Genomic DNA, 21,705 nt, shown 5'->3' with positions numbered 1-21,705 from the left:
TGCAAGGATCATGTACTCTGTTGCAAAAGTGAGTGGTCCAGGGCCATAATGGCACTCTTGTTACATTGTTTTATATCCTTATTAACCAAATTTGAAATTGAATCATTTCAGATGTTTTTTCTTATGACGAGGATGATATGGTAGAAGATCCATACTTGTCCAAGCATCTGGCTCATTTTGGTATAAATATAACATCCATGCAAAAGGTAAACCTGATATCTACTATAAACCCCGATTTAAATTTTCCCTTGTTAAATAATGTCCTCTCTACTTTGTCTGCTTAGAATAGAATTGTACCTTTTAATAAGTTCACCATAGCACATGGAAATCTGCCCATCATTAATCTTTTGTGGTTATCGACAACATCTCCTAAATAATATGATGGATTTTTACCAAACTTAATAGGAATGCTCCATATGTAGTCCTCTAAAAAAGTTACATAGATTGTTCCAGTCTGATGCATAAGTAGGTCACAGGAGCCCAAATTTGAAATCTTTAAAAAATCTTCTTCTCAGAAACTTCAATGTCCAGAGCATATTTTGCATGAAACATCACCTTTTGGTCCACAACTGAAGTTATATTAATCATGCCTTTTGGGTCAAAAATGACCCTGCCTTAGAGGTCACATACATGTCGTTAACATAGGCTTATAAAGGAAAATGCATTTTAAGTCTTCTTTTATGAAACTGCATTGCTCTGCCTTCAAGGGTTCAAAATATGCCATTCCCCATTGGTCACATGATTTATATAGACTTGTATAGTAAAATATCTTTAAAGACTTCTCTTCAAAGACTACAATGCCTAAAGCTTAGATTTGCACATAGCATCACATTGTGGTTCACTACTATTATGTAAATTATGCCCCTGCAGTCAAATCGGCCCCCGTCCTGGGGATCATTTAGTTTATATGGACTTAATTGTATAAGAAAATACATTGAAGTCTTCTTTTGTGAAACTACTATGTCAAGAGCGTAGATATTTTGTAGGTAGCATCACCTAGTAGACCTCTATAAAATGAATGTCATTCAAGCTCCTTGGGTAAAAAATGGCCCCACCCCGGGGGTTCAAAAAGCATACATAGACTTATACCTTAAAAAAATCTTCTTCTCAGAAATATTTTGCCAAAAGTTTAGATACTTTGCATGTAGCATAACCTTCTGGTCCTTTACAAAAGTTGTATAAGTCAAGCCCCAGGGTAAAAATTGACCATGCCTTAGGGTCATTTGATTGTGTTACACAATGTGTAAGAAAGTACATTTTTCTTCTTTTGTGAAATTGCAATGCTTAGACATTAGATATTTTGCTTGTAAAATTACCTAGTGGACATATACAAAAATTATGGGGCAAAAATGGCCCACCTTTATTTACATAGACTTGTATCATTTAAGTGGCTAGACCAGTAAATACCGGAATGTGACATTTTGTGCATGGAGCTCCAACAATTTTTTTTAGTCTCACTCATATTTTACAGACAGAGAAAACAATGATTGAGCTGGAGATAGATCTGAATCAGAAGATTGGAGAGTGGGATGTCATTCAGGAGGCTGGGAGTAAATTGACACCAATGTACGGACCAGGGTACACGGGCATGCGTAACCTTGGCAACAGTTGCTATATGAACTCGGTGATGCAAGTGGTATTCACAATACCAGATTTTCAGCAGAGGTATTGTCCAAGTTCTGGAATAAGAAATATTACAAGAATCTTACACTGGCTGCCAGTACAGACCGGAATATTCTAGCTTGAGGGTAACTGTTTACAGGGGTAATGAGGCTCTGTCAAGTTTCCGCTAAACAGTTACCCGAGAGCTTGATATTCCCGTCTGTATCAACAGCCGGTGTTTGATTCTTTTTCTTGCATAATACGTGTCAATTATTGTTGGAACAGAAATAACAGTCATTTAAAGCACGCGACTTGTCTTCCATTGGGGTGTAAGATAGAGTTTTCTAGCACCAGTGAAAACGGTAGATAATCCTGTCTGATATGCAAGGAAAAAGAATAATCTTTGTAATTGACTTTATCTTTAACATGATCTTAATGGAAAAAAAGTGTATATTACACTGAATAAAACTTATAAACTCCTACTTCATATTTTGAGAATTGTGGTAAGTCTATTAAAGGACCTCCTCTGAAAGCCAAAAAGCATAAAAACATAACATTTGAATTTTTGCATAGATCTGAAGTGGGCCACATAAAAGAAAGGCTTAAGATTATTAAGAAATATACACAAAAATAAATTGAAAATTGTATTTTGTGTATTGATAATCCAATTTGTGTGAAAAGCATTGCAACGGTATTCAATTTTGGGTTAATTTTCATGATTATAATAATTATTCTGGAAAAATGGAGTGAGCGATTGATCTGAAATTTTACTCAAAAGTTATTGGTCAAGACTTTTATCAAATGGAACATAAATGTCGAAAAATTATTACGGGAAGCATCATGTTACAAAAACCTCAGTGGAGTCCCTTTAAGCAAATATAACAAATGATAACATTTGGGGTCACTACATTTTATGCCAAATACCCATGCATAATTTTATCGATTTCCACCAATATTTAACACAATTGCAGTTATTTGGTTAAACATGACATCGTCGAAACTTGAAGTCACACGATTGGTTAAACATGACATCGTCGAAACTTGAAGTCACACGATTGGTTAAACATGACATCGTCGAAACTTGAAGTCACACGATTGGTTAAACTCAGCCCTGATCATCATCAGTGTGTCATCACCTAAGTGCAATAACTGGTTTACTCCTATTAAATTTAGAAGGACTTCACCCATTACTGCACTAAGGTTACAATGTATTCTCAATATCCTGTTTTGGGTTTGGTATGCAAAATATTACTTATTAATTAAAATTATCTTAAATTACACCTCCTTGAATACACAGGAATAATGATATGTGGTTTAATGGTTAAAAAAAATTCAAATTTTTTTGTATCTTATAAAAATTTGGTTTCATTTTTCAAAGGGCTTACCAGCAAGTGCTGATAATACACATTTTCACAATTTGTGTGACTTTTTGTTTGAAGAGAGTAATGTTTGACTTAATAATATGTAACTTAACTTTTAGCTTGTCTCTTTCGAAAAAAAAAAAAGTCGAGTTATTATGGTCACAGCTTTGTCATTATTGTCATTCTTGTGCAAAAAAATTTAATGTTGCCCATTATTCGAACAATATAAAAGTTATCCAGATGTAATTTGAAATACTTGCTTATCATGACAAGGCTCAGTTGTTAGACATAGTAAGGGAGGATAATTCTGAAAGTTATATTTTTTCGGAATTATGCCACTTTTTTAATTTAGAAATTTTTGTCAAAAGTTGGTAATTGATAGTTGATGCCTGTAAGTAATAGATAAGCATTTATACGGCATGCAGTGCTTTTTTTTTATTTATAGATATTACAATGTGGCAGAAGAAATATTTGCCAATGCACCTGTTGACCCAACATCAGATTTCACAGTACAAATGTAAGTTTTATAGTCACTAGTGCATAGGAAGATAAAGGTAAAATATTGTATTAAAATGTGATATAATCACCCAATCTTAACTTCAAACAGTAATTTTATTTAGCTATAAACTCACTAATATTTTGATTGTAGCACATCAACAAAAAATGCTGCCATACCTGATATCAAGCTAAATTATGTGTATCGCGCTGCCAATTTAATGGTCTAAATGAGCCGCGTCACGACAAAACCAACATAATGGGTTTTCGACCAGCATGGATCCAGACCAGCCTGCGCTTCCGCGCAGTCTGATCAGGATCCATGCTGTTCGCTTACAGATCCTATTACAAGTAAAGAAACTGATAGCGAACAGCATGCTCCTGATCAGAGTGCGCGGATGGCACGCTGGTCTGGATCTGTGCTGGTCGCAAACACATTATGTTGGTTTTGTCGTGACACGGCTCAAATATAGGTCGTCAGCAGTGATTTTATTGCATATTTACACACACTTGGTTCCTTCAGTACTCAATAGGGGAAAATGTGGATAACTAATTAATACAAAATCAGTTGAGTTGACAAATCTAAACCTTTACATGTTGGTGGCGATTGAATCTACCCATGCAACCAGTGTAGACAAAGATGGCACATTCATGCCAACTTAATCATGGTCTGCAATTTTCATTATTCATGCGGTTCATATTTTGAACATTTTTGCTTGATGAATGGTTTTTGTCCAGATTTAAAGATTGACAAGTCTATTTAAGATATTTAACATGGAAAAGGTTAGTCAGTTCCTTTAGTCCAATATGTTTAGCATTTCTTTTCTCCTTGACAGCAGTATACATTAAACTCCATTTATAACAATAGCGCTTAAAATGATATGACGCTTATAACGATACTGTTGCAGGAGTCCCAACTGGGTCACAACTCTTGTTTTCAGATTGGTTGCCTCTCGAATATATAATGATATCCTGATATAACAAATATGAATTCGGTGGTCCACTGAAGGTCGCTATAACTGTACACGGGCATGCTATCTACATGTATTTTACCCCCTGCATTAATAAAGGTTATTTTCACATGTTATTCCCTTAAAGACGTTATCCTGGCTTGTCTAAAATGTTCATATTTATATCCCTAATCCCTTTCCGTGGCCAAGTGATTAAGGTCATTGACTTCAAACCACTTGCCCCTCATTGCTGTGGGTTCCAATCTGGACAAGGACTTTGAATTTTTAGCTCGACTATTCGATAAGAATAAGTAGAGCTATTGCAGTCACCCGAGCGTCGGCGTCGGCATAACCACTTATGTTAAAGTTTTTGTAATAGTTCAAATATTTTCAAAGTCCATAGACATATGGCTTTGAAACTTTGCACACTTGTTCACCATCATGACCCCAACCTGTAGACAGGAGGAGGTAACTCTATCAAGCATTTTGACAGAATTATGCCCCTTTTTCGACTTAGAATTTACGTTAAAGTTTTTGTAATAGTTCAAATATTTTCAAAGTCCATTGACATATGGCTTTGAAACTTTGCACACTTGTTCACCATCATGACCCCAACCTGTAGACAGGAGGAGGTAACTCTATCAAGCATTTTGACAGAATTATGCCCCTTTTTCGACTTAGAATATACGTTAAAGTTTTTGTAATAGTTCAAATATTTTCAAAGTCCATTGACATATGGCTTTGAAACTTTGCACACTTGTTCAACATCATGACCCCAACCTGGAAACAGGAGGAGGTAACTCTATCAAGCATTTTGACAGAATTATGCCCCTTTTTAGACTTAGAATTTACGTTAAAGTTTTTGTAATAGTTCAAATATTTTCAAAGTCCATTGACATATGGCTTTGAAACTTTGCACACTTGTTCAACATCATGACCCCAACCTGTAAACAGGAGGAGGTAACTCTATCAAGCATTTTGACAGAATTATGCCCCTTTTTCGACTTAGAATATACGTTAAAGTTTTTGTAATAGTTCAAATATTTTCAAAGTCCATTGACATATGGCTTTGAAACTTTGCACACTTGTTCAACATCATGACCCCAACCTGGAAACAGGAGGAGGTAACTCTATCAAGCATTTTGACAGAATTATGCCCCTTTTTCGACTTAGAATATACGTTAAAGTTTTTGTAATAGTTCAAATATTTTCAAAGTCCATTGACATATGGCTTTGAAACTTTACACACTTGTTCACCACCATGACCCCAACCTGTAAACAGGAGGAGGTAACTCTATCAAGCATTTTTTTTACTATCAAGCACTAAGAATAGTCGAGCGTTGCTGTCCTACCGACAGCTCTTGTTTCATGTTAGAAAAGATATCCAGCATGGCTAATTCAGAACATATTTTTCCTAGCAAAATTAGGACATGGCTTATTGATAGCATAATTTTCAGGGCAAAATTTGGACATGGTTAATTCAGAGCATAATTTTTAGGGCAAAATAAGGACATGGCTAATTCAGAACATAATTTTTAGTGCAAAATAAGGACATGGCTTATAAAGAACATAATTTTCAGGGCAAAGTAAGAACATGGCTAATTCATAACATATTTTTCAGGGCAAAATTAGGACATGGTTTGCTATCAGGCGAATATTCCAAGTCAAAAGATGGCGGAGATGAAAATAATATGGTAAATACAAATTGTTTCCAATTTATACTAAATCAAATTAAAACAACAATACAAATAAAAGACTTATATATCTGTATTTTGGCACTACTGGCTGAGCAGTATCAGGTTTAATGAATGATGGACCTTTCCGGTTTTTCGTAGCGGAACATTTAGCCACACCTTTTCCATTCATTGCTAGGTCAACTGCTCACAAGCAGTTTCACAAACATAAGCAAGTGTTCTTTTGTGCAAACCAGGTCAACCGGTGACTATGTATTATCTCAATGTAGCAATTGGATAACAAGTTAGCCAATTTACATAAAACTGTAAACACTGGAAAGGTCCATTATATAGTAAATGTAATTCAAACTAGAAATAAGACATATACATGTTGAAAACCATTTAGTGAAGTGCTTTGCCTTGGGTGTTTAAAAGACTTGCAAGAATCTTAAATGAAGCATGAAACTTAACATCAGTCTCTTTTGGGACTTTTGGACTTACCAAGGCTGGTAACTCTTGCTTAGACTTTGACTGAATTCTAGCCCTTTGTGATTTTTGCTGCTGAAGGGAACATTAATCAGTTGTTGTTGTTTTTTTACAGGTATCCACAGGTATAAGACCTCAGATGTTTAAATCATTGATTGGCAAAGGTCATCCCGAGTTTTCTACCAAAAGACAACAAGATGCACAAGAGTATTTCCTGCATTTACTCTCTTTATTAGAGGTGAGGCTGGCTTAATTAGAGGGTTTGTTTGTTAATTAGCTGGGTTTGTTTTAGGTAAGACAGGTTTCTGTTTAACTGGAAATTTGCTGAAGTTTCAAAGTGGGTATTTGTGGTACTAAAGGAAGGCTGACATAACAAAATTGTCCTGTAAAAATAGACACTTGGAAAATTTAGGAGAATTATGTGTTTAAGAAAAACTTAAAATTTCAAGAAACCAGATCAATTCTGTCACTTAAGAAATTACTTTATTTGAATGGTTCTACTTTTATCATTTGAATGTATATGGTTACAATATCAAATTATATCGAAAGGTAAGAGGTTGTCATGCTTGACTTTTTTAAAGAAAAAGTTAGAGCTATTGCTACAGTCATGTTGTTGTGGCCCATGCTGATGCCTTTGCTAGCCAGAAACTTTAATGTGGGTGAGGGTGAACATGTTAAAAATTTAAGTATGACCTTGATCTGTAAATCATCTTGTCAAGGTAAAATGTGAAATGTACATAAAAGTTTTGATTTTTTTGAAAACCATGGCTACAATGTGGAAATAAAAAAATGTCTAGCATGGCCCCTGTTTGGTGATGACTCTGGTTTCTTCTTATTATTGTCATTGCTGAAAAAAAAATTACAATTTCTTTGTTATCATTATTTATTGTTGACAGTTGAAAGCTTGTGTGCATCTTCATTCACACCTTGGTAAACATTCTTCCTTGGATAAACTTGTATACATTTAATGTCACCCTCAGATGGATCTGATATTTAAATGTAATTAGTTGCTTCTATAACTGAGTGGGAGCATTGATACCAAATGAGCAGCATCATGACAAAACCAACATAAAGTGTTTGCAACCAGCATGGATCCAGACCAGCCTGCGCATCCGCGCAGTCTGATCAGGATCCATGCTGTTCGCTTACAAACCCTATAGCAAGTAGAGAAACTGATAGCGAACAGCATTGATCCTGATCAGACTGCGCAGATGCGCAGGCTGGTCTGGATCCATGCTGGGTGCAAACGCATTATGTTGGTTTTGTCGTGACGCTGCTCAAATTGAAAGCATTCTTCATTATATATAGAAAAACAATCGAGGGAAGATGAATCCAAGTGATTGTTTCAAGTTTAAAGTAGAAGAGAAAGTACAGTGTTCAGTATCAAAGAAAGTGAAATACACCGACAGAGCAGATTATCTTATTGGCTTGCCGATCTCTATGGATATGGTTACAAATAAAGGTAAAGTAACAGATTATTTTATTGTGTTGCCTTGAGGGGTTGCTTTTGATGTCATTGTTGGCATCGTCCCCTTAGGCTTGTCCAGAGCATAACTCAGTCACTTTATGTCAGATTGACTCCAAACATAGTATGCATGCTTCTTTTAATGACCCAAAGTGAAGTGCACAATAATCATTACTCTTTACTTCATGATATTTGAGTTATTGCCCTTTGTTGTCCCCCGCCTTTTCGAAGAAAAAAGGGGGATATAGTAATAGGCTCCGTCCGTCTGTCCGTCCGTCCGTCTGTCCGTCTGTCCGAGCAGACGAGAGCTACATTATGAGGTTTAGGTTTATGTACAGGCACTCTGTATGGGGTTCATTCCGTAGAGACATGTATTATGTGGTTAAAAATGCTCTTATGGGGTTAAAAAAATTTGCTCTTGTGGGGTTAAGAGATCAAAGGAATAACCCCACAAACACGTCTGCTAAGTACGGCCGTCCGTCCGTCCGTCACACTTTCGTGTCCGGTCCATAGCTTTGTCATGTATCAAAGGAATCTGAAAGTGAAATAACTTGGCACAAATGATTGTTATAATAAGACAATGTGTCATGCGCAACAACTAGACCCCTACCTCCAAGGTCAAGGTCGCAATTGCTTATTCAAGATCAACATTGTCTATTTGATGGTATATGTCGTGTCCGGTCCATAACTTTCTTATCTTTGAAGGGATTTTGTAAATACTTGCCACAATTGTTCACAACAATGAGACGATGTGTCATGATTAACAACCGGTCACCTACCTCCAAGGTCAAGGTCACACTTGGAGGTCAAATGTTAACATAGTCTATTACAGGGTATATTTTGTGTCCGGTCCATAACTTTTTCATTTATCAAAGGAATCTGAAATAACTTGGCACAAATGTTTGTTATAATAAGATGATGTGTCATGCGCATCAACCAGACCCCTACCTCAAGGGTCAAGGTCGCACTTGCTCATTCAAGGTCAACATTGTCTATTTGATGGTATATGTCGTGTCCGGTTCATAACTTTCTTATCTTTGAAGGGATTTTGTAAATACTTGCCACAATTGTTCAAAATAATGAGACGATGTGTCATGAGCAACAACCGGTCACCTACCTCCAAGCTCAAGGTCACACTTGGAGGTCAAAGATTAACATAGTCTATTACAGGGTATATTTTGTGTCCAGTCCATAACTTTTTCATTTATCAAAGAAATCTGTAATAACTTGGCACAAATGTTTGTTATAATAAGAAGATGTGTCATGCACATCAACCAGACCCCTACCTCCAGGGTCAAGGTCAAACTTGCTCATTCAAGGTCAACATTGTCTATTTGATGGTATATGTCGTGTCCGGTCCATAACTTTCTTATCTTTGAAGGGATTTTGTAAATACTTGCCACAATTGTTCACAATAATAAGACAATGTGTCATGCCCAACAACCGGTCACCTACCTCCAAGGTCACACTTAGAGGTCAAAGATTAACATAGTCTTTTACAGGGTATATTTTGTCATCGTCCCCTTAGGCTTGTCCAGAGCATAACTCAGTCACTTTATGTCAGATTGACTCCAAACATAGTATGCATGCTTCTTTTAATGACCCAAAGTGAAGTGCACAATAATCATTACTCTTTACTTCATGATATTTGAGTTATTGCCCTTTGTTGTCCCCCGCCTTTTCGAAGAAAAAAGGGGGATATAGTAATAGGCTCCGTCCGTCTGTCCGTCCGTCCGTCTGTCCGTCTGTCCGAGCAGACGAGAGCTACATTATGAGGTTTAGGTTTATGTACAGGCACTCTGTATGGGGTTCATTCCGTAGAGACATGTATTATGTGGTTAAAAATGCTCTTATGGGGTTAAAAAAATTTGCTCTTGTGGGGTTAAGAGATCAAAGGAATAACCCCACAAACACGTCTGCTAAGTACGGCCGTCCGTCCGTCCGTCACACTTTCGTGTCCGGTCCATAGCTTTGTCATGTATCAAAGGAATCTGAAATAACTTGGCACAAATGATTGTTATAATAAGACGATGTGTCATGCGCAACAACTAGACCCCTACCTCCAAGGTCAAGGTCGCAATTGCTTATTCAAGGTCAACATTGTCTATTTGATGGTATATGTCGTGTCCGGTCCATAACTTTCTTGTCTTTGAAGGGATTTTGTAAATACTTGCCACAATTGTTCACAACAATGAGACGATGTGTCATGATTAACAACCGGTCACCTACCTCCAAGGTCAAGGTCACACTTGGAGGTCAAATGTTAACATAGTCTATTACAGGGTATATTTTGTGTCCGGTCCATAACTTTTTCATTTATCAAAGGAATCTGAAATAACTTGGCACAAATGTTTGTTATAATAAGATGATGTGTCATGCGCATCAACCAGACCCCTACCTCCAGGGTCAAGGTCGCACTTGCTCATTCAAGGTCAACATTGTCTATTTGATGTTATATGTCGTGTCCGGTTCATAACTTTCTTATCTTTGAAGGGATTTTGTAAATACTTGCCACAATTGTTCAAAATAATGAGACGATGTGTCATGAGCAACAACCGGTCACCTACCTCCAAGCTCAAGGTCACACTTGGAGGTCAAAGATTAACATAGTCTATTACAGGGTATATTTTGTGTCCAGTTCATAACTTTTTCATTTATCAAAGAAATCTGTAATAACTTGGCACAAATGTTTGTTATAATAAGAAGATGTGTCATGCACAACAACCAGACCCCTACCTCCAGGGTCAAGGTCAAACTTGCTCATTCAAGGTCAACATTGTCTATTTGATGGTATATGTCGTGTCCGGTCCATAACTTTCTTATCTTTGAAGGAATTTTGTAAATACTTGCCACAATTGTTCACAATAATAAGACAATGTGTCATGCCCAACAACCGGTCACCTACCTCCAAGGTCACACTTAGAGGTCAAAGATTAACATAGTCTTTTACAGGGTATATTTTGTGTTCAGTCCATAACTTTTTCACAGATAATATAATAAAAATAATAAGACAATGTGTCTTGCGCAACACCTGCATCCCTACCTCCAAGTTTAAGGTCACACTTAGAGGTCAAAAGTTAACATAGTCTGTTTAAGGGTATATTTTGTGTCTGATCTAGAACTTCTTCAGGATTTTAAAATAACTAGGCACAAATAGTCACAATGATAAGATGATATGTCATGATTAACACATGTGTCCCTACCTCCAAGGTCAAGGTCAGACATAGAGGTCAAAGATTTACATAGTCTGTTATAGGGTATATTTTGTGTCCAGTCTGTAACCTGGGATTTTAAAAATACTTTGCACAAATAATCACAATGATCAAAATGATATGTTAGGTGCAAAACATGGGTCCCTACCTCCAAGGTCACACTTAAAGGTCAAAGATTGACATAGTCTGTTATAGGGTATATTTTGTGTCTGATCTATAACTTCTACATAGTTAAAGGGATTTTGAAAATACTTGGCACAAATAGTAATATTGATAAAACGATATGTCATGCGCAACACCTGCACCCCTACCTCCAAGGTCAAGCTCACACTTAGAGGTCAAAAGTTAACATGATAGAATTTTAAAGTTCCGCGTTTCATTGAACTAGTATTTCTTTAATAAATTTATTGTTGCATTTGCAGATCTAGCATTGATCATAATTTTGGACTGAAAGTCCTGAATTCCATACCTCAATCTTTTGAAATAGCACAATTTTATGCTTCATATAAAACTTCCCCGGGGCGGGGGACGTTGGTAACACTGTTACAAATTCTTGTTAATTTTCATATGTAAATTTTTCCCAGCCTTTTCTCATAACTATAAAAGCTATAAACTTGAAACTTTATAGGATGACAGATCTCATTAAGAAGTGAAGTGCACAAGAACCGGTACTCTGCCATTCGTATTTTTGCAGTTATTGCCCTTTGTTAATTTTCGTACTTTATTTTTGTCCATTCTGAGTATATTTATATTTCCTGTTTGAGGAGCACCATTTGATCTGACATGTAAGAATATTAAATTGTATGTATTTTCAGTTTGGACCTTAGTGAGGCCAAAAAAAATAAATAAAATAAATAACAACATCAACAACACAAGTAGCAACAAATCGAAAAAAAAAATAAAAAAAATCTTTTTTATAATTTTATTGTGTTATAAGATTGTTTTTCTTTTTATTCTATAACAGAGGCTGTTGCAGCATGGGAAGCAAGAAAAAAAGAGTTAGAAAGTCTGAAGCAAACGATGTAAGCTATATGTTTCTACTTTGTGTAAGATTTAAAAAAAACAAAACCTAAAAAAAAATATACCAGTGAAACATGATCTTAAAAAAGTGTTTGGAAAAAAAATGTATTGTTTAATTGACAGTACAGCCTCTATACAGTGTGACCTTTTGTAAAGAAGTACAGTTCAACCTCGATTACTCCACTTGTCGGGGGACTGAAAATTTAAGTTAAAGTTTCCAAATCTTGTTTTATGTCATCAGCATGTAATGACAACCACTGTAAGACAGTGATTTTTCACCGTAATTAATAGAGGCTCATAAAAGGCATCTTCCCATTTGAAATTTTCTTTAATATTGTGCAATTTTCACAAAAATCTAAACTTACCTCCCAAATTAGCAATTTTAGCGATAATTTTTCTCACCAGAGGATTTAGGCCTGTTCCCAACAAATTGAGAAAAATCACTGAAGATATTTTTTACAGCTATAAATATATGGAAAATTATATCACATTTAGTGCTACTTTCTTCAGGTCATTAGCATTTAACATACCCTAAAATGATTATTTAAATGTTAGAAAACTCATAATGTCCCTTTCTTATTGCTTTCTGAGTCATAATGTGCCTTTAATGTAAATGTATCAATGAAAAAAATCAGCAAAACTTCATTATACATTGTAATGTATCAATATTTGAACTTGTGTATGCATATTGTATCAGATGATGAATATCAATGATATGTCAATATAACGATATTCAATTACAGCCCTAAATCATAGCTCTGTTAAATTGGGACGGATATCATGAAACACCCTGTATGTATAATTTTAGTAAATTCTCCATTTTGATTAATTTCAGAGATCCTAAAGATATAGTCCGTCCAAAAATATCAATGCAAACGTGTTTAGATGCATTTGGAGCCACTGAGAGTATAGATGGTTTCTTTAGTAGTGCAATCAATGGAACATGTGTAGCAAATAAGTAAGTATCTGAAATGCTTCTAGAGTGACGGCTATCATTTTCTGATATTACAGAATGCACGCATATGTTGGAAACTTTTGTGCGTTACTGTTTGTATACAAATGAAATAGACCCCCTGACAAACGGCATTATAAATCTAAAGTACGGTGGTATTTTATACTACAGTTTTGTATGAACAATTTTATATGTAAATTAAACTTGTCTTGTATGTAGTAATGTCAGATATGGTAAGATTTCCCTATGAAGTCCAAAATAATAGTTGTAACCTTGTAATTTTAGCAAAAATAAAATGGTAATGTGAAAAATTACAGTAATAAAAAAATGAAAGAAATCTGCCATTGAGGTCGTGCATTTCATATGTTGTTGAATAATATTTATGACTCTACATGTTTTCGTTCCAGGACTACCAGACTTCTTACATTCCCAGATGTTTTAGTTGTTCAGGCAAAGAAATTTACAGTCGGAGAAGATTGGGTTCCCAAAAAATTAGGTGAATATTTACAGCCTAACCTTTAGAGTGCTTGCATCTTAGCCTGAATTTCTGAAATGGACTTGTCCAGCTTCTGTTTGTCTGTATTTTATGGAACTGTCCATTATCAATTTTTTGGGGTATGAGGATGAAAATCTAAAGTTCATTAGCTCACAGTATAGAGCCTAGTCAACTTAGGCTTACATTTGTAACACCGGTGGTCCTACACAGGTGCCAACTTGATGTCTGAAATTTATCAAAGTGGCAATATGGCCTTGACTCTCATACTGTTATCATCCAGCTTGAAGAAGAGAGGGTATTTATACGTGTATTAATTAACTTTTACAGATGTGTCAATAGATGTTATGGAAGAATTAGACCTGTCACCACTCAGAGGTCACGGCCTCCAGCCCGGAGAAGAGGAACTCCCTGAAGCCCAGGACCAGCAAGCACAAGGTACTTGTATCCACTTAAAAATCAATTCCATGTAAATATATAGGGAATTTCTTTGTAACTCTTTTAATGTGAACAGAAGAAGTAAATATAATGGGAATTTCTTTGTAAAAAAGTCTGTTGCAGACATGTAAAAGTGTGAAAACTAATACAGAAGAACTGTGGTAAGTCGAAGTTGCAGGGACTTTGGTAAAAGCTTTGACACATCGGGACTTTGACTCCTGAATTGATCGCAGTTTCATAAAAAGAAAATTAAAGTCCTTGATGTTTAGAAGAGAGTTACAAAAGGCGTAACAAAAGGAAAGGGCGATAACTAAACCAGCTTATAGCAAAAATATCCTGTGTGATCATCACTTGCCACCGGGTCACGGAAGTTCTCAAATGAAACTAATTTGAACTGTTTCAAATGCAACTATGGCAATTTGAATGATAATAAAAGAGCATATTATCCCACATTTGAACGCATACATAGGCTGTTAGAACATACAGCTGTGTATTTAACACCTGTCACACATCATCTTCGCGGCCTGAAAAGGTTTGAAAAATGTCTCAAGATCGAAGGTGTCAAAATAATCAGAGGACTATATGACTTATTTATGGTTAATTGTAGTGGATTTATTCTATATGTACCATGAAAAAACATTGGCACATCGAAAACTTCGACACATAAAATGTCAACTCATATATAGGTTTTTATAAAGAATATATAGGGGGGAAAACTGACTTTCATTTTATTACAACATATCAAGAAAATTGACTAATCAAAGTTCAACTCATAAAAGTTCTTCTGTATTTGAATTTCAGTTCAAAACTTTTGTTCCTTTTCCAATTTCAGTTCAAATAGATGAGGCAACTGTTTCCCAGCTTGTTGATATGGGATTTCCTATAGAAGGTTGTAAGAAAGCAGTTTATCATACTGGTAATGCAGGTGTGGAACCAGCCATGAACTGGGTTATGGAACATATGGAAGATGCAGGTACGCTTATCATTATGATCAGTATGTTTTAAGGGCAAATATAGCCTTTTCTGGAAGATATCTGGTATAAATTTGTATAACCCTTTCCCTCATGAACATATTGTGAAAAATGGCTGTTTTCATTGAAAAGCCTCCTGTTACAAGTTCAAACTGCTATGAAACTATGAAAAATGCTTCAATACTAATCAAACTTGGCACAAATGTTGACTGGACCATTTCCTTTGTAACGACATGCTCAGTCTTAAATTTCCTGTTACCATGGCAACGAGGGGACATCTCAAAATTGCCAAAAATCGCTATTTTGCCTTGAGTTTTTCCATCAAAATTTATTTCGAAGTGCTGCAACTTAAGGGATTGAGATAGAGTCAAACGCTTTTCAGCGATCGTTACACGTTTCCTTATGATCGACCTGGGGTCATTTTTTAGCCCCTCACAAGTTAAAATTTTTCTTGGCAATGAGGGGACTACCACCCCCCTTCAAACCCCCCAAACAGAAGGGGTCACATCCCCCTTCTGGCAACCCCCTGATGTATCTTCTAGATGGGGGGCGACGCCGAAAAAGTGTTCACTTTTTTTAGCAACATTTCTGAAACGAAAACGTGTTTTGGGCCCAAATAGGACATTTTTTCACTATATGAGGCCTAAAAGAGGGGGGGTCAAAAGTGCGTTGTTTCGCGTATATATTAGGTAAAGGGTTAAAAGGAGCTAAATGAGTTTTAAGCTTGCCCAGATTTAGTTTTTTTTTAGAGCATTTAGTGGCTGGTTGGTCCTTCAATTATGCCTTTAATATGTCATTAAATCTTTGCTTCATTTAGTCCTTTTCCTTCATTTAATCGTTTGGTCAAAATTATTTACTTTTTCTCAATTGACTGGTAACTTCGATAATTTGTTTGTTAATACCTGTCAAGGGCTTGTACATCCTGACAGAGTTTTTTTCATTGATTTCATCAAGGTTATGATTAACTTTGGATGAAAATATATTTTCCTACATTTCTTTTAATTCTTTGAAATATAGAATTTGAAAATCTAACTTGGATCAACTCTGGTACTTAGAGCATAAACTACATTGTATGTCTGTGCTGACGAGTTAATACCTGAACTACCTCTGTAACAATAAGCTAAACCTTAACCAGCTTAATTTGTATAATGGATTTACCTAGATTTGAATATGGAACAGTCCAATCTAACTGAAATTGATTTCAATATTATAAAGCAAAAATTAAGCTGCCAGCTGTATAGAGCCTGACCTGGCTCTAAACTAGTGGCAAAAAGGATTATTACTTTTGGTTTCTCCCCCTTTACTTGTGGCTGAGGGGTTGCCTTTAAGGGTAGAGGCATCAGAATTGCAGCCATCTTTCGTCCTAAATGGGTTTTAATTACTGGACTCTATGCATCTCTTAACTCCAGCAGGTGAGGTGGTTCTGACCGCTGGTGTTGTTTCAAGTTTGTAACAGCGGAGGTTAGCCAAAATCATTTTCCCTGCATTGTGTTGGCGTGCCGTAAAAACAAAAAAACAAACTTTTGGTTTTAGCATGTTAAGAGTAAAGGACATTTGAATTTGCATTAAATTCAAATACAAAAGTATTGTAAAAATACATGTAGTTTGAAAATACTTTCAGGTAAAAAAATATTTTCAGATACACTATAGGCTGGTCTGTTTGGAAAAAAAAGTCGAGCTATTACAATTGCTGCAGCGTTGTCTTTGTGTAGTGCAATAACTTTAATGTAGCCCATTATTTAAATAATCAAAAAGTTATCATCATGAAACTTTAGCAGTGCTTGAGGTGCTCTTGTTTTCAGAAATTGAAAAAAAGGTGCTCTTGTTTTCTTTTTACAGTTACATTTTTGTTACCATTTGTGCTGATATTTCCCTTTCAGATTTTGGTATGCCATTTGAAATCCCTGGTGCAAAGAAATCCTCATCATTTACACCTAATGAGGAAGCTCTCATGATGTTGATGTCCATGGGCTTTAATCGAGATCAAGCTACAAAAGCTCTTAAAGCCACAGTAAGTATGTCCGTACAAACTCAAGTTACATTATTGGATGAATATATGCCACCTTGATGCTACTTTAAAACAATTTCAAACAATGCATTTGCTTCTGTGATTTGATAGTGATGAAAGAAAGTTTTATTTTGCAATCCTGAAATAGGGTAACAAATATAATAAAGATTAAGTTTCATGTTGTCACCTTAGTGCAATATCTTGTTAATGCCTATTATATTTAGAAGGACTAAACCTATTACTGTACTAAGGCAATATGTTGTCAATCATGCTTAATACAGAAATACAAGGAATGAAATATTTTATTTCTAGGAGAACAATTTAGAAAGAGCCGCTGAATGGATATTTAGCCACGCTAGCGAGTTAGACACACCAATGGAAACAGATGAACAAGCAGCCCCGGGCAAAGAATATAGGGACGGTAGTGGGAGTGAGTATAATATTTTAATATAGAAAATATTTTTATATTTAAATGTTTGCCTATTTTAAACCAATTTGCCATCAATTAAGTAGTCACTGCCATTGTAACTGAAAGTTTATAAATTAGAAAAAGCCTGTATGTATGAAAATATGAAAATTGTCTTTTGTTAAAGAAAAAGTATTTTCGACCTTTCTAGTTTTCCTACTTTTCTGTCATTGGAAGACAATATTGTAAAGATGTAAGATGTGAAATATTCAAGTTATCCTAAGAAATAGGCTAATTGGTCATTTACTGTTGACATATTTAAAAGAACTTCCCCAAGGTTTTAGACATGACAGGCGAGTCTGGTCTGGAAAAGTTTTTTGAGATTTACGAGTATATACCATTTAAAGAAGGGCTGGACTTATAACTGGTGTTTAAAATTTCAATTTTCAGGTCATTATCAGACTTCATTTTTCCTGAATAATCATTTGAATTGTAAAAAATGACCCAAAAAAAAAACGATCTTGATAAGAATCACACAGGAATACAATTTTAATTTGATTATTTGTAAATCGCTTTATTACCTTTTGCATATCATTGAGTGCCCCAGTTGGTTCAAATTTTATGTTTTAAGACAACTGGACAGATACAAGACAAAAGTAAATACGTGTTTTATTGTAAAAATTTACCTTTTTTAGGGGGGGGGGGGCGAAATGGGGGTTGGCTTTTATTAAACTGAAAAATGTGAGGGAAAAACACTCATATACAGTCAAACATGTGAACAAAGGCCAGCTAGGGGAGATTAATGGCCATTAAAGACAATTGGTCTTTATACGGGTGAAACTATGTTCTATATAATCAGTTGACAAAATGGTCTTTATATACAGTTTGATGTTTATTCAGAGGTGGTCTTTAACAAAGGGTTTGACTGTATGACATTTTAACATGCTCAAATAGAAAGACCGTTGAGATAGGCAGATAAAGAAAACACTACTAAACCAATACTGTTCATGCATTTCTCTGCATATCTATTCCTCCATGCAATTCTCTGTGTAACTATACCTGTTATGTCCTATATTTTTACAGAGTACAAGCTTGTAGCCTTTATCAGTCACATGGGAACGTCTACAATGGTTGGACATTACGTCTGTCATATATTAAAGGAAGGCCGATGGGTGATTTTCAACGACGAGAAGGTCGCACTCTCTGAACATCCTCCAATGGATCTTGCCTATCTTTATATATACAAAAGGGTGTAAAATTATATAATAATAATAGTAAATTATTTCACAAGGACAACCTACAACTGCCAGAACTAAAAACAATGTGTACATTTATATAAGGGCAAGCAAGAAAAATGTTCTTTTCTTTCTTTGACTGACCCTTTCATTTTAGTAAGCATTCAGCTTGTTTACTTAAGCAAATTGAAAATTTTTAGATTTCATTCTGAACAAACAAGACATAGAAAAGTCAAATTATCAACTATGAAAGTTTTAATTCTATGTATTAGTGAAAAATGATTTTTTTCTCTTAAAGGGAGATAAGTATGTTAAGTGCTAGGTGGCAGCACTAAGGAGTTGTCAAATAGATTATGTCATTGTTGTTGAATTTTATTTAAATTTTTTTCTTCAGATCCTTCAGGATCATATATTTAAATATTTTATAATTGTTAATGATCAAACTGCTTCTCAATATCAAGGCAAGTCAGTGCTGGGGGGGGGGGGAGCAGAGGAGGTGGGGGGGGGGCATATGATCGATGCTGCACTTGATGTTATATCACATGAAACAGACTGTATAAATATATATAAATGTCTCTCTTTGTAAATATTAGATAAAACATGTTTTGGCTTCTTACAAAGTAGATATGTTATGTTTAAACTCCTACACACTAAAATGACTATAGATGATCACAATATGAATATATAGTGTCATTTAAAAAAAAATACTGGCTGTTTTTTGTTGTTTTTTTTAATAAAAAAAACCCCAATTTTTCTTGACCTATAATAGAGAACGCAGCTTCCTTACATTAGTTTATTCATTCTTTTATCAAAAATTAGACCTATTATGTAAGAATTAGATTTCCATAAATTTCTGTGATTAAAACATTTTATTCAAGGATGAGCATAGTATGTCTTAAGGCAGCAGCCTTTTACCATAATTTGTTTGTGAATGAATTTGAATAATTTATGTTCTTACAATGAATTTTATTAATTCATTTAAAATGTTAATTATTGTTTAAGAAAGTCTTCTGTGAATGATATTTGTTTGGGTTTTTTTTTTAATGAAAGAGGATAAAAAATTGGATAAATAATCTTCCCCAATTGTTCTTTCAAGCTTACAGCTTTTTCTGCTTTATATACCTTAAATCTCACATATTTGACATATAAAGCAAAAAAATAAAATAATGTTTTGTTATATCTAATATTATGTATGAAGGAGCTTTTCTGTTCTAGTTATATCTAATGATTGCAGGGACTCTTCTTAGGGTTGGTTACGTCTAATATAATGATTGCAGGGGCTCCTAGGGGTTGGTTATATCTTATATTGTGAATGAAGGGGCTATTCAGTTCTGGTTATGTTTAATTTAATGATTGCGGGGGCTCTTTGGGTCTGGTTATGTGACCATGTCTGATATAATGTATAGAAGGGCTCCTTGGGGTTGGTTGTGCGGGCTCTTCAGGTTTGGTTACAATATAATTATGCCCCCACTTCAAAGAAGAGGGGGTATATTGCTTTGCACTTGTCGGTCCGTCGGTCTGTAGACCAAATGGTTCCCAAGTGATAACTAAAGAACCCTTAGGCCTAGAAACTTCAAACTTGGTATGGTGATTGGTCATGATCAGTAGATGACCCCTATTGATTTTGGGGTCAAGGGGTCAAAGGTCAAGGTCACATTGACCTCTTAGGTAAACGGTTTCCGATCAATAACTAAAGAACCCTTAGGCCTAGGGACTTCAAACTTGATATGGTGATTGGTCATGATCAGTAGATGACACCTATTGATTTTAGGGTCAAGAGGTCAAAGGTCAAGGTCATATTGACCTCTTACGTAAAAACAGTTTCCGATCAATAAGTAAAGAACCCTTAGGCCTAGGAACTTCAAACTTGGTATGGTGTTTGGTCATGACCAGCAAATGACCCCTATTGATTTTGGGGTTAAGGGGTCAAAGGTCAAGGTCACATTGACCTTGTAGGTAAAAATGGTTTCCGATCAATAACTTAAGAACCCTTAGGCCTAGGAACTTCAAACTTGGTATGGTGATAGGTCATGACCAGCAGATGACCCCTATAGATTTTGGGATCAAGGGGTCAAAGGTCAAGGTCACATTGACCTTGTAAGTAAAAACGGTTTCCGATCAATAAATTAAAAACGCTTAGGCCTAGGAACTTCAAACTTTGTATGATGATTGGTCTTGACCAGCAGATGACCCCTATTGATTTTGGGTCAAGGGGTCAAAGGTCAAGGTCACATTGACCTTGTAAGTAAAAAGGTTTCTGATCAATAACTAAAGAACGCTTCGGCCTAGGAACTTCAAACTTGGCATGGTGATTGGTCATAACCAGCAGATGACCCCTATTGATTTTGGGGTCAAGGGGTCAAAGGTCAAGGTCACATTGACCTTGTAGGTAAAAACGGTTTCCGATCAATAACTTAAGAACGCTTAGGCCTAGAAACTTCAAACTTGGTATGATGATTGGTCATGACCAGCAGATGACTCATATGTACTATTGATTTTTGGGTCAAGGTGTCAAAGGTCAAGGTCACATTGACCTTGTAGGTAAAAACGGTTTCCAATCAATAACTAAAGAACGCTTAGGCCTAGAAACTTCAAACTTGGTATGATGATTGGTCATGGCCAGCAGATGACCCCTAATGATTTTGGGGTCAAGGGGTCCAAGGCCAAGGTCACAATGACCTTGTAGGTAAAAATGGTTTTCGATCAATAACTAAAGAATGCTAAGGCCTAGGAACTTCAAACTTGGTATGATGATTGGTCATGACCAGTAGATGACCCCTATTGATTTTGGGGTCAAGGTCATATTGACCTTGTACTTAATGACGGTTTCTGACCAGTAACTCAACAACTCAAGTTGCCTTGGTTGATATTTTTATATTAAACTCAAAATGCTTTTGGTATACACATTTGAAGGTCTTATGTAATATAACAACTTGGC

The 21,705-nt window shown here is 35.6% G+C and overlaps 1 protein-coding gene across 2 annotated transcripts in view; it reads left to right on the top strand.

Moving 5' to 3' along the window:
- The window catches only part of LOC132756362 (ubiquitin carboxyl-terminal hydrolase 5-like), a 41,299-nt gene extending 22,493 nt beyond the window's left edge, over positions 1-18,806 (top strand). For both annotated transcript variants that reach the window (XM_060747419.1, XM_060747420.1), the window contains exons 8-21: positions 112-206; positions 1,472-1,665; positions 3,409-3,480; positions 6,030-6,102; positions 6,683-6,805; positions 7,876-8,029; positions 12,209-12,266; positions 13,100-13,222; positions 13,624-13,712; positions 14,040-14,147; positions 14,980-15,120; positions 16,999-17,129; positions 17,439-17,556; positions 18,616-18,806. In XM_060747419.1, coding sequence (XP_060603402.1) covers positions 112-206; positions 1,472-1,665; positions 3,409-3,480; positions 6,030-6,102; positions 6,683-6,805; positions 7,876-8,029; positions 12,209-12,266; positions 13,100-13,222; positions 13,624-13,712; positions 14,040-14,147; positions 14,980-15,120; positions 16,999-17,129; positions 17,439-17,556; positions 18,616-18,788 — 1,652 coding nt within the window. In that variant the 3' untranslated portion in view covers positions 18,789-18,806. The remainder of the gene's footprint in view (positions 1-111; positions 207-1,471; positions 1,666-3,408; positions 3,481-6,029; positions 6,103-6,682; positions 6,806-7,875; positions 8,030-12,208; positions 12,267-13,099; positions 13,223-13,623; positions 13,713-14,039; positions 14,148-14,979; positions 15,121-16,998; positions 17,130-17,438; positions 17,557-18,615) is intronic.
- The last annotated feature ends 2,899 nt before the right edge of the window (positions 18,807-21,705 follow it).

This window comes from Ruditapes philippinarum, unplaced genomic scaffold (genome assembly GCF_026571515.1).
Source record: "Ruditapes philippinarum isolate M1 unplaced genomic scaffold, ASM2657151v2 ctg931_1_1_1_1, whole genome shotgun sequence".
Taxonomy (NCBI): domain Eukaryota; kingdom Metazoa; phylum Mollusca; class Bivalvia; order Venerida; family Veneridae; genus Ruditapes; species Ruditapes philippinarum.
Note: the sequence above shows the minus strand (reverse complement) of the source record. Positions and strands in the feature narration are given on the sequence as shown.